The 11,708-nt window shown below is 47.7% G+C and overlaps 1 protein-coding gene across 1 annotated transcript in view; it reads right to left on the bottom strand.

Annotated features, from left to right (window-relative positions):
• Nucleotides 1–2,970: 2,970 nt before the first annotated feature.
• The window catches only part of DGCR14 (DiGeorge syndrome critical region gene 14), a 10,683-nt gene continuing 1,945 nt past the window's right edge, over nucleotides 2,971–11,708 (bottom strand). The window contains exons 2-10 of the mRNA XM_008634239.2: nucleotides 11,333–11,501; nucleotides 10,314–10,409; nucleotides 9,847–10,013; nucleotides 8,944–9,061; nucleotides 8,320–8,453; nucleotides 8,072–8,174; nucleotides 6,945–7,054; nucleotides 5,921–6,036; nucleotides 2,971–5,381 (exon numbers count right to left, since the gene is read on the bottom strand). Coding sequence (XP_008632461.1) covers nucleotides 5,096–5,381; nucleotides 5,921–6,036; nucleotides 6,945–7,054; nucleotides 8,072–8,174; nucleotides 8,320–8,453; nucleotides 8,944–9,061; nucleotides 9,847–10,013; nucleotides 10,314–10,409; nucleotides 11,333–11,501 — 1,299 coding nt within the window. The 3' untranslated portion in view covers nucleotides 2,971–5,095. The remainder of the gene's footprint in view (nucleotides 5,382–5,920; nucleotides 6,037–6,944; nucleotides 7,055–8,071; nucleotides 8,175–8,319; nucleotides 8,454–8,943; nucleotides 9,062–9,846; nucleotides 10,014–10,313; nucleotides 10,410–11,332; nucleotides 11,502–11,708) is intronic.

The raw sequence follows: 11,708 nt of genomic DNA, 5'->3' as shown, positions 1-11,708 counted from the left end.
CGCTCCCCGGACCCCCGGGAGCTCCCCTGCAGCCCCTCGGTCCCCCGCGGGATGGCCACTGATGGCCACCACAGTCCCCCCAGGATGGCTTCTATCAGTCCCCTCAGTCCTCACCAGAATGGAAACCCCATTCCCTCCATCTCCCCAGAATAGTCTTGCTCAGTTCCCTTCACCTCCCCAGGACAGCCTCCATCAGTCCCCTCCGCCTCAGAACAGCATTTCCCTGGCTCCAGCTGGAGTGTCGTTTCCTGCTTACATCCATCACTGCCTGACCGCCTTTCCCATCCCCGCTGGAACAGCCCCAACCAGCTTCCTCTCTTCCCCGGGACAGCCTTTCCGAGTCCCCTCCATCTCTGCTGCGATGGCCTTTCCGTGCCTCTGCAGGGATTTCCCAGTGCCACCACCCTGCCTGGCCCGCAGCAGAGGCACAAAGCTCTGCACCTTCCCAGCCCCAGCAGGCTCCCAGGTTGACCATCTTTTGCTTCTTCATTTCTGTGCTCCCCTCGGCCCACGGCGGCGGGGTGAAACAGTCCCTGCTCTGGTGTCTGCAGGGTGGCACCGACACGCAGCACCCAGCGCTGGACACTCCCACAGCCAGCGCCCGGCAGTGCCAAAGCCGGCCGCTGTTTCCATACCTCCTGGAAACATTGTGTTCTCGGTTCCCAGGCCCAGACAGAAAGGAAATGCATAAAGAAAACTAATTGTGCGGCTCAGGTCATTGTTAGTGGCCCTGCAAGTGACAGGTGTCTGTAGGAATTTGACCCTGGGTGTTGCTGCACATCAGCCGGGCAGGGTGGTGGCTGTCCCTGCCTGGAGTCAGCGGCCTGGTGCCACAACTCTTCTGGTGCTGGATGGAGGTCAGGTGGTGTTTGGGATCAAAAGGCAGTTTTAGCATCAAGACCCACTTCCCAAATTCATCTGGAATTTCCACTGACAAGGGGAAGCATTTGGGCAGCGCCAGGACATGAGCTCAGCCAGGGGCCAGACACAATGCCTGACCCATGGTCAGCAGAGAGCTGTCACTTGCCTCTGCAGGGAATTCCAGCTTTTTAGTATAACCTATTCAAAGTCAAAACCTGGGAAGCTGTCTGGGAAATGTTTATACTTTTTTAATATTTACAATGCGGTGTTTTCTACTCTTTTGCTACAACCTGTAGTTTTCAAATAAAACATTGAAATTCCAATAACGATCATTTTGACCCAATTTTACCCACTCCCTGTTTCCCAGTTAGTACCAATTACTCACTATACCCAGCAGCAACTTTTTCTCAAGGGCTTTCCTGATGGATGTACACCTACTTCTGCTCTCTTCATGGCTCCTGCTCGCCCTTAGTCACTGACTGCCCCACGTGTCAGCTGCCAACCTGCAGGCAGGGAACAGGGGCTTCTGTGGGATTTCTTGAGCGCTCACTGCCTCTGTGCCCCAGGAGCTGTTGCTGTTCTCAGGTCAGTAGCACCGGGGAGGTGCTTCTTCCAAACCTAAATGTGCAGTTTAACATGGGAGGGGAAATTGGTGCCTGCCAAGAGCTGCCTGGAGCTGGGGTAGCAGCAAGCGTGAGCTTGGAGCTGTGAGCCCTGGGGGCCTCAGAAGCTGCCTCAGGAGCACTGCATGGCCAGGAACGTGCTTGGGGACCCGCTGGAGTGTGTCACAACCAGCAGGGCACTGCCTGAAGATTTAGGCCAAAACCCACTTTCCCAGTTCTCATGTGCTGCCAAATGCTGTCACAACCCAAGAGCCTGTGGGGACCTGAAATATGACATCCTCCAGTAAAAAGCAGGAGCATGAAACTCCCCAGCTTTGCTCCTCCCATGGGATGATGTGGGGACAGACTGTTCTGAGCCTGGCTTCCTGCAGCACAACCTCATAGGCCACCTCCAGACTGATCCAGGGTATCCTATCCACCCCAGGGCCTGGGCATTACACCATACAGGGTGATGCATAAATAAATACCCTATGATGCCTCCACCATGAGAGCAGGGCACAGGCTGCTTATCCCTGGCTTTTGTCCCAAGGCAAGGCAGGCCTCATTTCCCCCATGCCACATCCTGCAGCACCCCCAGCTCTGAAGAGAGGCAGGTCTGGAGCACAACCATGTGCCTGGCAGCCCCTCAGCACCCCTGAGCAAACAGGCAATGAACGGCCCAGCAGCACCAAAGTGAAGGGTGAGAGGTACCCACTGCCCCAGGCTGTGCCAGGTCAGCTGCTGGGGCTAGGAGAGGTGGGGGAAAGGGCTCATGGTGAGGGTGGTTGAACCCTGGCCTGACCCTGAGATGGGGCTTGTAACCAGCTGCTTTTGGGCCAGCAGCCATGAGCTGGGGATTGAGGCAACAAGTGCAAGTATGAGGAAGTGAGAATTGCTCCATTTCCCTCTCCCCTGAGTGAGCGGACCCATTTCCTTTATTTTTACAGAGAAATAGCCCAATCCTCCAAAACAACAAAGTGTCTCAAACCACAGCTTCCCTTTTGACCTAGAACCTGCTTTTGGATGCATGAAAAGCTGCAGCCCCTGCACCATGCAGAGATGGTTACCCCTGGGCCAGGGAGAGGCTCCTGCCCCTGAAGGTGCAGGGCTCAGAGAACCAGCCTGGGGCTCAGTGATTAGATTTGCAAGAACAAGAATCTCTTGTGGTCTCCATTTTCTTTCCCCCATGGGGCAAGGAGCCAAGGCCCAGGCTGCACATGGCAAGCACCCACAGCCTCTGGATGTGATGGTGTTCACACCATGTGGACATAGGTCCACTATCACTTCCAAGCATCCACTGACACACCACAGCCAGCCTGGCCATGCAGGAGAGGCCTGGGGCCACCACTGCTCATTGCCAGCCACCTCTGCAGCATCAGGAGAGCTCTAGGTGCTATTATGGCTGAGGGAGCAAGTGTGCTTGGGCCTTGCACATAGGAAAATGCAGATGCATTGCAACAGCAAAAGAAAAATAACCTGCTAAAAATGGGAGAAAAAAAATCACAAGTCATCAAGAACCAAGATGTTTTTTCCACACTGGATTTGGCCCTGTAAGGCACATTATCTGCCACTGCTACAGCAGCAAAAATATCTGGCAACGAAGAATTAACTGATTCCCTAATTACAGATAGCAGGGGCTGAACTGCAGCAGGAAGCAGAGAACAGACATTACAACAGCATTACAGGAACAGCCAATCTGAAGAGCACTACAGCCTTCAAACAGATCCAGTTATACAGCATATAACCGAAAGTATGTTACATTTTCAACAAACATGTGAAGGCCCGACAGTGTGGCAGAATCAAGACTGATTTTAGTATGGCTGTCTAGGGTAACTCACTTGAGAGCAAACACAAAACCAACAGCATCCACAGGATGTTTAATGCAATCTGCTTTTAAGCATGAATTGCACAATGTGGAAGTAACCACCCTCAGATACCACATTCCCCTATTATTCCAGCTACACCTTGGTATGAGCACAGTCAGTTTGAAATGCTGTGGCAGAGAGGTGCCACATCCCACTCCTGATCCATGTGTACACCCCATCCACAGTCCCTCGAATGCTTCTCAGTCTTTCCATGCATCCCACACTCAGAGGAGCTTCTGCACCCACATCTTCTGTGGGGCAGGAATCCCACATCTACTCCTTGCTCCTGGTCTCCTCAGTGACCCAAACTGCAGGCCAGGGTCTGACCACCTGCCTGTGTACCTAACGGAGAGGTCCTATGCTTAATGGGGACAAGCATTTCACTATGAAATAAATAGTACTTGAAATTACCTAAGAACTTGGTTCATATTTAGCCAGTTCAGTCCTTAAAGAACAATTCTGAAAGCATGGAAACCTTAGTAAATGCACTCCTTTTACATTGATTCATGAGCACCTGAAAATAATTTTTTTGTTTAAAGAAAAAAATATAGCCTTCAAGTATTTCTGGGCTAAAAAGGCAAAAATTACTAATTTTTGAGTCATAATTCCTAGCAATGCCATGTTGATCAATTTATTTTCACAAGGTGCACTATAAAAACAGCCCCTGGGAAGGGTTTTTCACAGTCAGGGATACGAGTTTTGGAAGTGTCAGGGGAAACCACACAAGAGGAAGCTCTCCACCAAGACAAACACAGCATCCAACACCCCAGACCTCAGAGAAGGCTGCAGACACTCCTCAAGTTGCTGGATAAGACTTTCCATGGATATTCCCTCAGTAAAACATCCCCTGAATATAGCAAACGCCAACACTGCCAAGTGTTACAAGTGTGGTGCAAGAAGTGAACACATCTGGCTACGCCTGCTTCCTCCTAAAAGGTGCACGGTGCTTCTCCAGGCTGGATCACACTACACGAGGGCTCATTTCACACACAAAGGTCAGCTCATATGCAGCAACCACAGCACTGAGTGCAGGCTATGTATGGTTAAAATTGCTCTTCCTTTTTTTGGCCAATTCTAAAAACTAATGCTGAAAGTTTCAAAGAATAGGAGGAAAACACCAAAGAAAAGCCCCAGTGTGGCTATCAGAAGTACCACTTCTGTCTTTCAGAATGGCACTGTCATCGTGGTGGATGACACGGGACTGTCCCTGGCTCCTGCATCATGATTATCAACTCTGGAGCCACACACAGAGCAGCTATAAAAAGAAATCTGGTTCCTTCCTTCTGCCAGCTGCAGAACAGGGCAAGCTCAAAACCTGCAGAAGAAAAGCCTGAGCAAAAGCAGCAAGGCAAATCCCATTCTGCAAAGTGTAAGGAGTGAAGGAGGAAATTAGGTCCTCTTAAGGAACGCTGGTTTTAACAAGATCACAAAGTTAGTCAAACTTGTGAACTGCACTGGTTTAAAGAGAACCTCTCTAAAATTCTGTGTCGTGCCTCAGTATACACATGGTCATGTCCTCCCTTCTGCAAACTACAAACTCAAACTAGTTTGACAATCGGGAGCCAAGTCCAGTTCAGCCTTCTAGAAAGGTTTACCCCACTTAAGAAACAGACGTTGGTGTACAGAAACGAATTTAAATGCACAGCTGTCTTAAAAAACAGAAAGGTATCTTTAAGAAATTATCTGCATTTTCCCAGTTTCCAGTAACCAGTCTGCAGTTCTCTGAGCACAGCCAGATCACTACCACCTTGCTGGTGATCAGAATGTTTAGAAGAAATCAGATGCCTTTCTTCTTTTGGGAAGCTGCAGTAAATTGTCCGTGATGGATGTAGTATCCTGAGATACTGGTGTCTGAGATACTGTCCTAGACTGTGGGGTGCTCTGGGGGGTTTGAGGCCCACTGGCCGGGGTCTTGTAACCAGGAGTTCCTGTGTGGGCTGGGGAGGGAGTGTAGCTGGCTCGCAGGGCTTTGTCAGTGTATTTACTTGCAGTCCTGTTTACAAGTCTTTGCAAAGCTGGTGACATTGCTGGGCTTAGTCCTTTTGGAGTAAGGCTGAAATAGAATAAACAGTTTTAAGAGATTTTACAGTAAAAAATCCGCCTTTATCAGGAAAGGCATTATTACCTCCCTACATGAGTTCCCCCCCACAGAGCAGACTCACTGCCTGCAGGTAAATGCAGCCTGTCTCTCTAGAGAAACGAGTGACAGAAACACTGCCTACTGCCCTCCCAAACCTGAGTGACGCTGCCCAACTTCTCCTTTGAGCCCATTCTGTCCTTCCTGTGACCCCCCCCAGCAACTCTTATCATGTCTCCTCTTTGCAATGAGGCAAGACACTGATCCAGAAGCATCGCTGCGTGGCTGCAGGGCAGAGCAGTAATGCAGACAAGGAGTGTCAGGAACAGCCACCAGCCACTTTCCCTCAGGAATTAAGTTCCATTTCTAAATTTCTAATAACTTCCAGTTCGAATGTACCTCTTCCTGCTTCCAGTATCCTTCCTTGCCATCATTCCTCCCTTTCTACATGTGCTGATTTAAATGTCATCAGATAATACCCACCCTCAGTTCTGCTGTCAAAACAGAAGTCTCACCTGGCCAAGTTTTCTGTCACTTTTCGAAGTGCCTCCTGCTTCTTTGCTCGGTTTTTAGCTGCCACTTCATTGGCCATCTTGAGTCCTAACCGCTCACGGCGCCCGGGCTCCAGGATCTATAAATGGATCACACAGTTCACTCACCAAGGCACTCAAGAGTGCTGAAAAAATGAGTCAAAGCACCTTCAAAGCTGGATTCCAGTGTACAGGGATCTAAAGCAGGTAGAAGTGGGGTCAGCCCGCACCTCTCTGCTGCTGCATAAAAGCCAAAGAGGACACAGAGCCCTTCAACCTGCCTTAGCAAGAAACAAAAATGGTAAAACCAGTCCAGTCAAGGAAGCAGCCATTACCTCTGGCATTTCCTCCTGCTGTTTCTCCTAGATAAACAATGTCACCTGTGTCTTGCCTGGCCTGTAGCCAGCCAGCTCTCAGGCATACAGAGACATTGCTAAACAGCAGGAGAACCAGTCAAGGCCTTTGGAGTCTGACAAAACAGAGGCACATACAGCAAATTACACCTTTCTTTAACTAGGAGTCTCAGACAGCTCACATTCAATGACACCAGCAGGAGACAAGTGGCATGCAGGATTAGGTGCCATTAGTAAAGCCAGAGTGTCTTTTCTACTCTCAACTGATACACCTGCCTCAGGCTGTGACAGTCAGAAGATGAAAACAGAGGAAATGCTGAAATTCCCACCTATTCATACATTAAAATCAGAAAAATTGAGCGTGTCTTCAGCTTCCTCTGAAAGCCGCTCTATCTTGGTCCACCACCAAATGCAGAATCTCATTCTCCTGCCAGCAGTGCATATTCCACCTCAGGTAGCTCCAAGTAGATCTCACGTGGATCCATGCTCACCTCCACCCTCCAAGCACAAACTAGATTATTAGTCTTAAGGTCTGGGAACACCACCCAGGCATGTGTCACACTCCATGTTAATCTATTACTTACTCACTTGCCTTTCCCTTCTTAGTTCTTCCCCCCCAGAAAAGAATGTCATGCTGGCTTGCTGACATGAAATACCTTGAAAGCTGGTCCAGGTGTTCTGTCCACATATGGTCTTTCTGACCCTTCCAGACGCAAAGGGGTGCTTTCAATTTCACCCCATGTCATAAAAGGCGACTCATTCACACCTAAAAACAAATTCAAAAAGTCATGCCCATGCAAGATATTTGACTATTCATACACCACAACAACAACAAAAAAAAACCCAAACCAACCAAAAAAAGATACACAAATTAGGAAATACAGCAAATTCATCAACAAAGGAGCCCCTCCACTGCAGAGGAAAAGAGGAAATCACAGCCAGTGTGAATAGTAACATGTGGTCCCCATTAAAAGGGAATCTCAAACTCACAGGATTGCCTGTAGCTGTGTCACCCTCTCGGTTACAACAACCAAGCACCATCCTTTCCATGTCTTTATTTTTCCATTTGCTAAGCTTTTGATTAATGACACTTTCATTTTTCCCTCTGTAGTACTAGTCCTCCCCTCTGCTGCTGTATGAAAACTCCTTCAACACGGGAAACTCTTTAATAAGAAAACAGGCTTCTGCCTGACTTAAGGAGTATGTAATAGCCAAATGTACCCTCCAATCACCTCAGGAGCAGCCTGTACCAAACAGTGACTGCACCTTGTCTAACAGGTGTAGAAAGGATTCTAAGAGCCCGATTAAGTCACTGCTAGAAAATCCCCCTGTCCAGGGTTTGGAAAAGGCATTTACAATGGAGAAAGGAGGTGCTCCAAATGCCACCTACAGGTTTTCCAGAGGGAAAGCTGCAGTATGTGCAGGTTTCGGCATAACCACAAGAAGCACAGGAAACAGCATGGCTGGTGAAGAACAGCTACACATTCAGATACCACGTTTCAACTTGAAGAAAAATAATCAGTTTGCTCTAACTGAAAGGACCCAAAAGCTAGATGATTTCTGAACAATGGCACAGCAACTTGCTCAGAGCCTCTTGGTGCTATGTGACTTTTCCTACCAGTGTACTGGACTAGGATTTAAGCCCTGCATCCAGTTGGCATACATGGCACGAGGTTTTACCTCCTCATCTAACCCAGTAATGACAGCCTAGTGTTGAACAGAGCATCAAAATAAGTACAATAATAGTCCTCTTAGAGCAGAAGAAATAAGAAAACCCTCTTACCTGGAGCAGGAGAGGGGGTTGCCACAAATCCATATCCGTTCACTTTTGGAGAATCTTGGGGTATCAGTTCTTTCCCATCGGGTCCCACTTTGCCCTGTTTGTACTGAAATAAAAAAGACAATGCCATTCATGTGGAGAAAGGTGTGAGGCAGCTGTATCCAGCACACACACAGTTCTCCTGGGGGATGAACCACACCAGAGGGCAAAGCCTAACTAGGTTTGAGTCAGAACAAGTAAAATTATCCAACCTGAGCATTGAGGGCTGCAGCTTGTTGGAGCTGTGATTTGCTCACAGCTTGGCTGAAAGGGTCCTTCACAAAACGGGTGTTTCGATGCACAACTTCCCTGGGTTTCTTAAAGACATCACTCTCATCAGGTACACCTTGAAAAGCAAAATGCCTTTTAAAAAAAGGACTCTTTTCTCTACTTCACTGGCTCACAGAAATTATCATTTGTATATTTATAGTCAAAAAATAAAACTACATTTACAAAAATATGCATTTTTCTGTAGCAACAAACAGACTAACAAGCCCAAGGAGGATTCTTTGAGCAGAAGCAAACAATGAATGAAGATGACAACAAAGTGCTCATAAAGAAGACAGACCAGGAAAGAGCTTTGGCTGCTAAAAACAAGTACTTCTAGAATACAGATAACGAGCTTTTCAATGGCAGAGAGAACATGATCAAACTTTGGAATCAGAGGCCAAGGATGAAGAAGGTAAGAGAGAAAAGGAAAAAAACGAAAACCCCCACTTTTTAAAAACAGCTTTACAGAAGAAAAAGCACAGCATTACCTGTGAGAGCTGCTCAGTCACATACAGAAACACTGTAAGCACTATTTGGAGCCAACACACCTAGGACCAATGGCTCACCTGTTGGGTAATACATGAGGGTGTTTCGAGCCGTGTATTCCCAGGTATCCAGTCCAGCTTTCACGTTCTCCAGAGCTTGCTGCTCGGCTGAAGGAAGTGCCAGGTTTTCATTTTGTCGCTGAAAGGGCAATGGAAAAAAAATTTTAAAAGGTGAAAAAAAAAAAAATCAGGTCTGAAGCAGCCTCCTGCAATCTTTTATTGGACACAACTTGGGAGAGCTCAGTCACAAGCTTAGCCACCTGCCCTAGAACACTTTGCATAAGGCATGTAACAGACTCTGAGGGATAGTTGGGATAAAAAAATAACACTCCCTCAAAACAACAGCAGCAAACACCCACATGTCAGTGCCAAACTTCATTAAAAGGCACTGCATCCTCCACCCATCAATGACACATCTGTGCCAGCTGCTCACTGCTGATGGTTAAAAGACTGACAAGGCAGGCCCAGAACAGCTCCTGGACCTCCCCTGCAGGTAGCTGAGGAAGGCAGCACAGCCAGCCATGCTCATGCAGTTCTGTGCTTCAGCAGCTGAGTGGGTTATTACTGATAACAGAAAACTGAAATAAGACAGACAACCTAACTGCAAATAATAAAAGGCAGATGGACAAACAACAGGAACTGTGCTCAGTTGCTCTCCTTGGTGTTGCTGCTTATGGAAGAGGCTGCCAAGGACAGCAATACCTGCACTCTGTGCAGTGCTTTGCAGTCTCAAAGCTTTCAGAAGAGACAAATCCTCAGCAACTAAGTCAGCACTGTTCTTGTGTGACAGAAGGGGAAAAAACAAGACTGCACAAGGAAGCAAATAGCAGTCATAGGACCCAGGAAATTGAGCCTTAGCAGAAACACAGTGAAATGGTATTTCCCTGCTGTGTCCCTCTGGAAGAGCAGGAGGCAATTCCCTACCTGGGTGTACTCCTCCTCTGCGCTGTACAGCCAGGCGTGCTTGACTTTCTCCTTCTCTTTGGCCACTTCCATGATCTGCTCAAACGAAGCATTATCCTCACTCGTGTGCTTTGCTAAGAAGGTGTCCAGGCTGGGCAGAGCATCTTTATCATCTTTTTCTGCTTCTCCTAACAAGAGAAGGGAGGAAGCCTGAGGAAGGTTAATGTCTCCCTTTCTGTGAGAGCACTGTTTCTACCTCCTAACCCAAGGACACACTAATAACTAACATCAAACTTGGTCAAAGAAATAGATCCACACAGAGTGGTACAGTAATAAATCTGTTTTGGAACATATATAACCAACTTTCACATAAACCTCTTTATGGCATTTACAGCAATTTACTTTAAAGATAAAATGCACAAGTGGCCAGCTGCTGGCAGACGTTTTCTTTTCTGAAGAATTCTGCTAGAGAAACATAATTCTCCTACCTTCTTCTGCAGTCTTGATGCCAGCTTTAGATTTATTTCCCACTGGAAGGCCACCTGGATGCACTTCTGGGGTTTCAAACGTGGCTGGGGTAACATCTGCCAAAAAAAAAAAAAAAATTTTTACTTGGTTACTGGAGCACACAACAGGACTTGCTGTAAGGATCATGTGCCAAACAAGTCACAGAAGGTGTATCAAGAGAACAACAATTTAATTAAAAACTTGTGAAAAAAACTCCAAAATGTTCTATTCAATTCTGTCTCAAGCTCCAAACAAGATTTTGCTCTCATCCAAGATGTTTTTCTCCTTCTGGGAGAAATTCCCAGGAGAGCCACAGCCCAGTATATTTGTCACCCTACACCCTGCTTTTGCCAACAGAAGCAGCAGCAGATTAAACTTAGCCCAGGCCAGGAGCAGCACCTGCAGTGGGGGAGGAAGGGACACTGTCTGGTGACACATGTCCTTTGTCACAAGAAAGCCACTTACCCAAACCCCACTGCAAAAGCTGAGCCAGGGGCTGGGCCTTAAGAAACACCTGAACTGGAAGTTAAAGAAAACATAAAACAGAACACTGGATCCCTGCTGTGGGAACCTCTGATAACCACGAGCTTCCCACACCTTCTGTCCCCAGTACATGAAAATCTCAAATGTCTGTAGATGCAACAAGAATCCCTAAAACTACAGACTAAAGTAAGGATTCAAAACATAGCTTAGAATTTCTGATAGTAGAAAGCATATAGCATTCCCTAGGGAGCAGGAACTTGGCAAAACATGCCTATAAGGAATGGTTATTAAAAGGCTGCTTTTTCCAAAACCCTTCCCCCAAGGAGTTATTAGACACCATCAAAGAGAAATTCAGCACCAGCCACCAGCCGCTGGCAACTGCTCAAACTGGTACACTTAGTTCTCATGCAACATCAGCCTCGTATCTTTAAGATAAGCATTGCCCACACAAAGCCAGATAAAGCTGAGCAGCAATAACAGATACAAACCCCTTATGCCCCAAAGAGCCAGTTCTTACAGGGTGCAGGTGTGTCCCTCGACGATTTGCTCAAAGAAGAGCCAAACTTGATAGCAATTTGTCTCATTTTCTCCAAGTCGCCATTTTCTTCAGCCTCCAGATACTCCTTCTGTGCTCGCAACTTCTCCACATCGGGAAAAAAGTCTCGCTGGATGATTTTCTCTAAGCTCTACAAAGAGAGAGACAACTGCAATGACGTGCTGGGACACCTGGAGTGCCGGCTCAGTTGGGAGCCAGCTGTGCACAGCCACGGGCAGGCCGGCGAGCCCCCGGGCACAGGGCCGGTGGCAGAGCGCTGACAGCTGTCGCCGCAGGAGGGGCGGGAGCCCGAGGGACGGCTCCGGCCCACTTGGATCCGCAGCCGCGGTTGCAGCGG

The sequence above is a fragment of the Corvus brachyrhynchos genome, unplaced genomic scaffold, assembly GCF_000691975.1.
Source record: "Corvus brachyrhynchos isolate BGI_N302 unplaced genomic scaffold, ASM69197v1 scaffold114, whole genome shotgun sequence".
NCBI lineage: Eukaryota > Metazoa > Chordata > Aves > Passeriformes > Corvidae > Corvus > Corvus brachyrhynchos.
The sequence above is the reverse complement of the archived record's forward strand: the minus strand, read 5'-3'. Positions and strand labels throughout refer to the sequence as shown.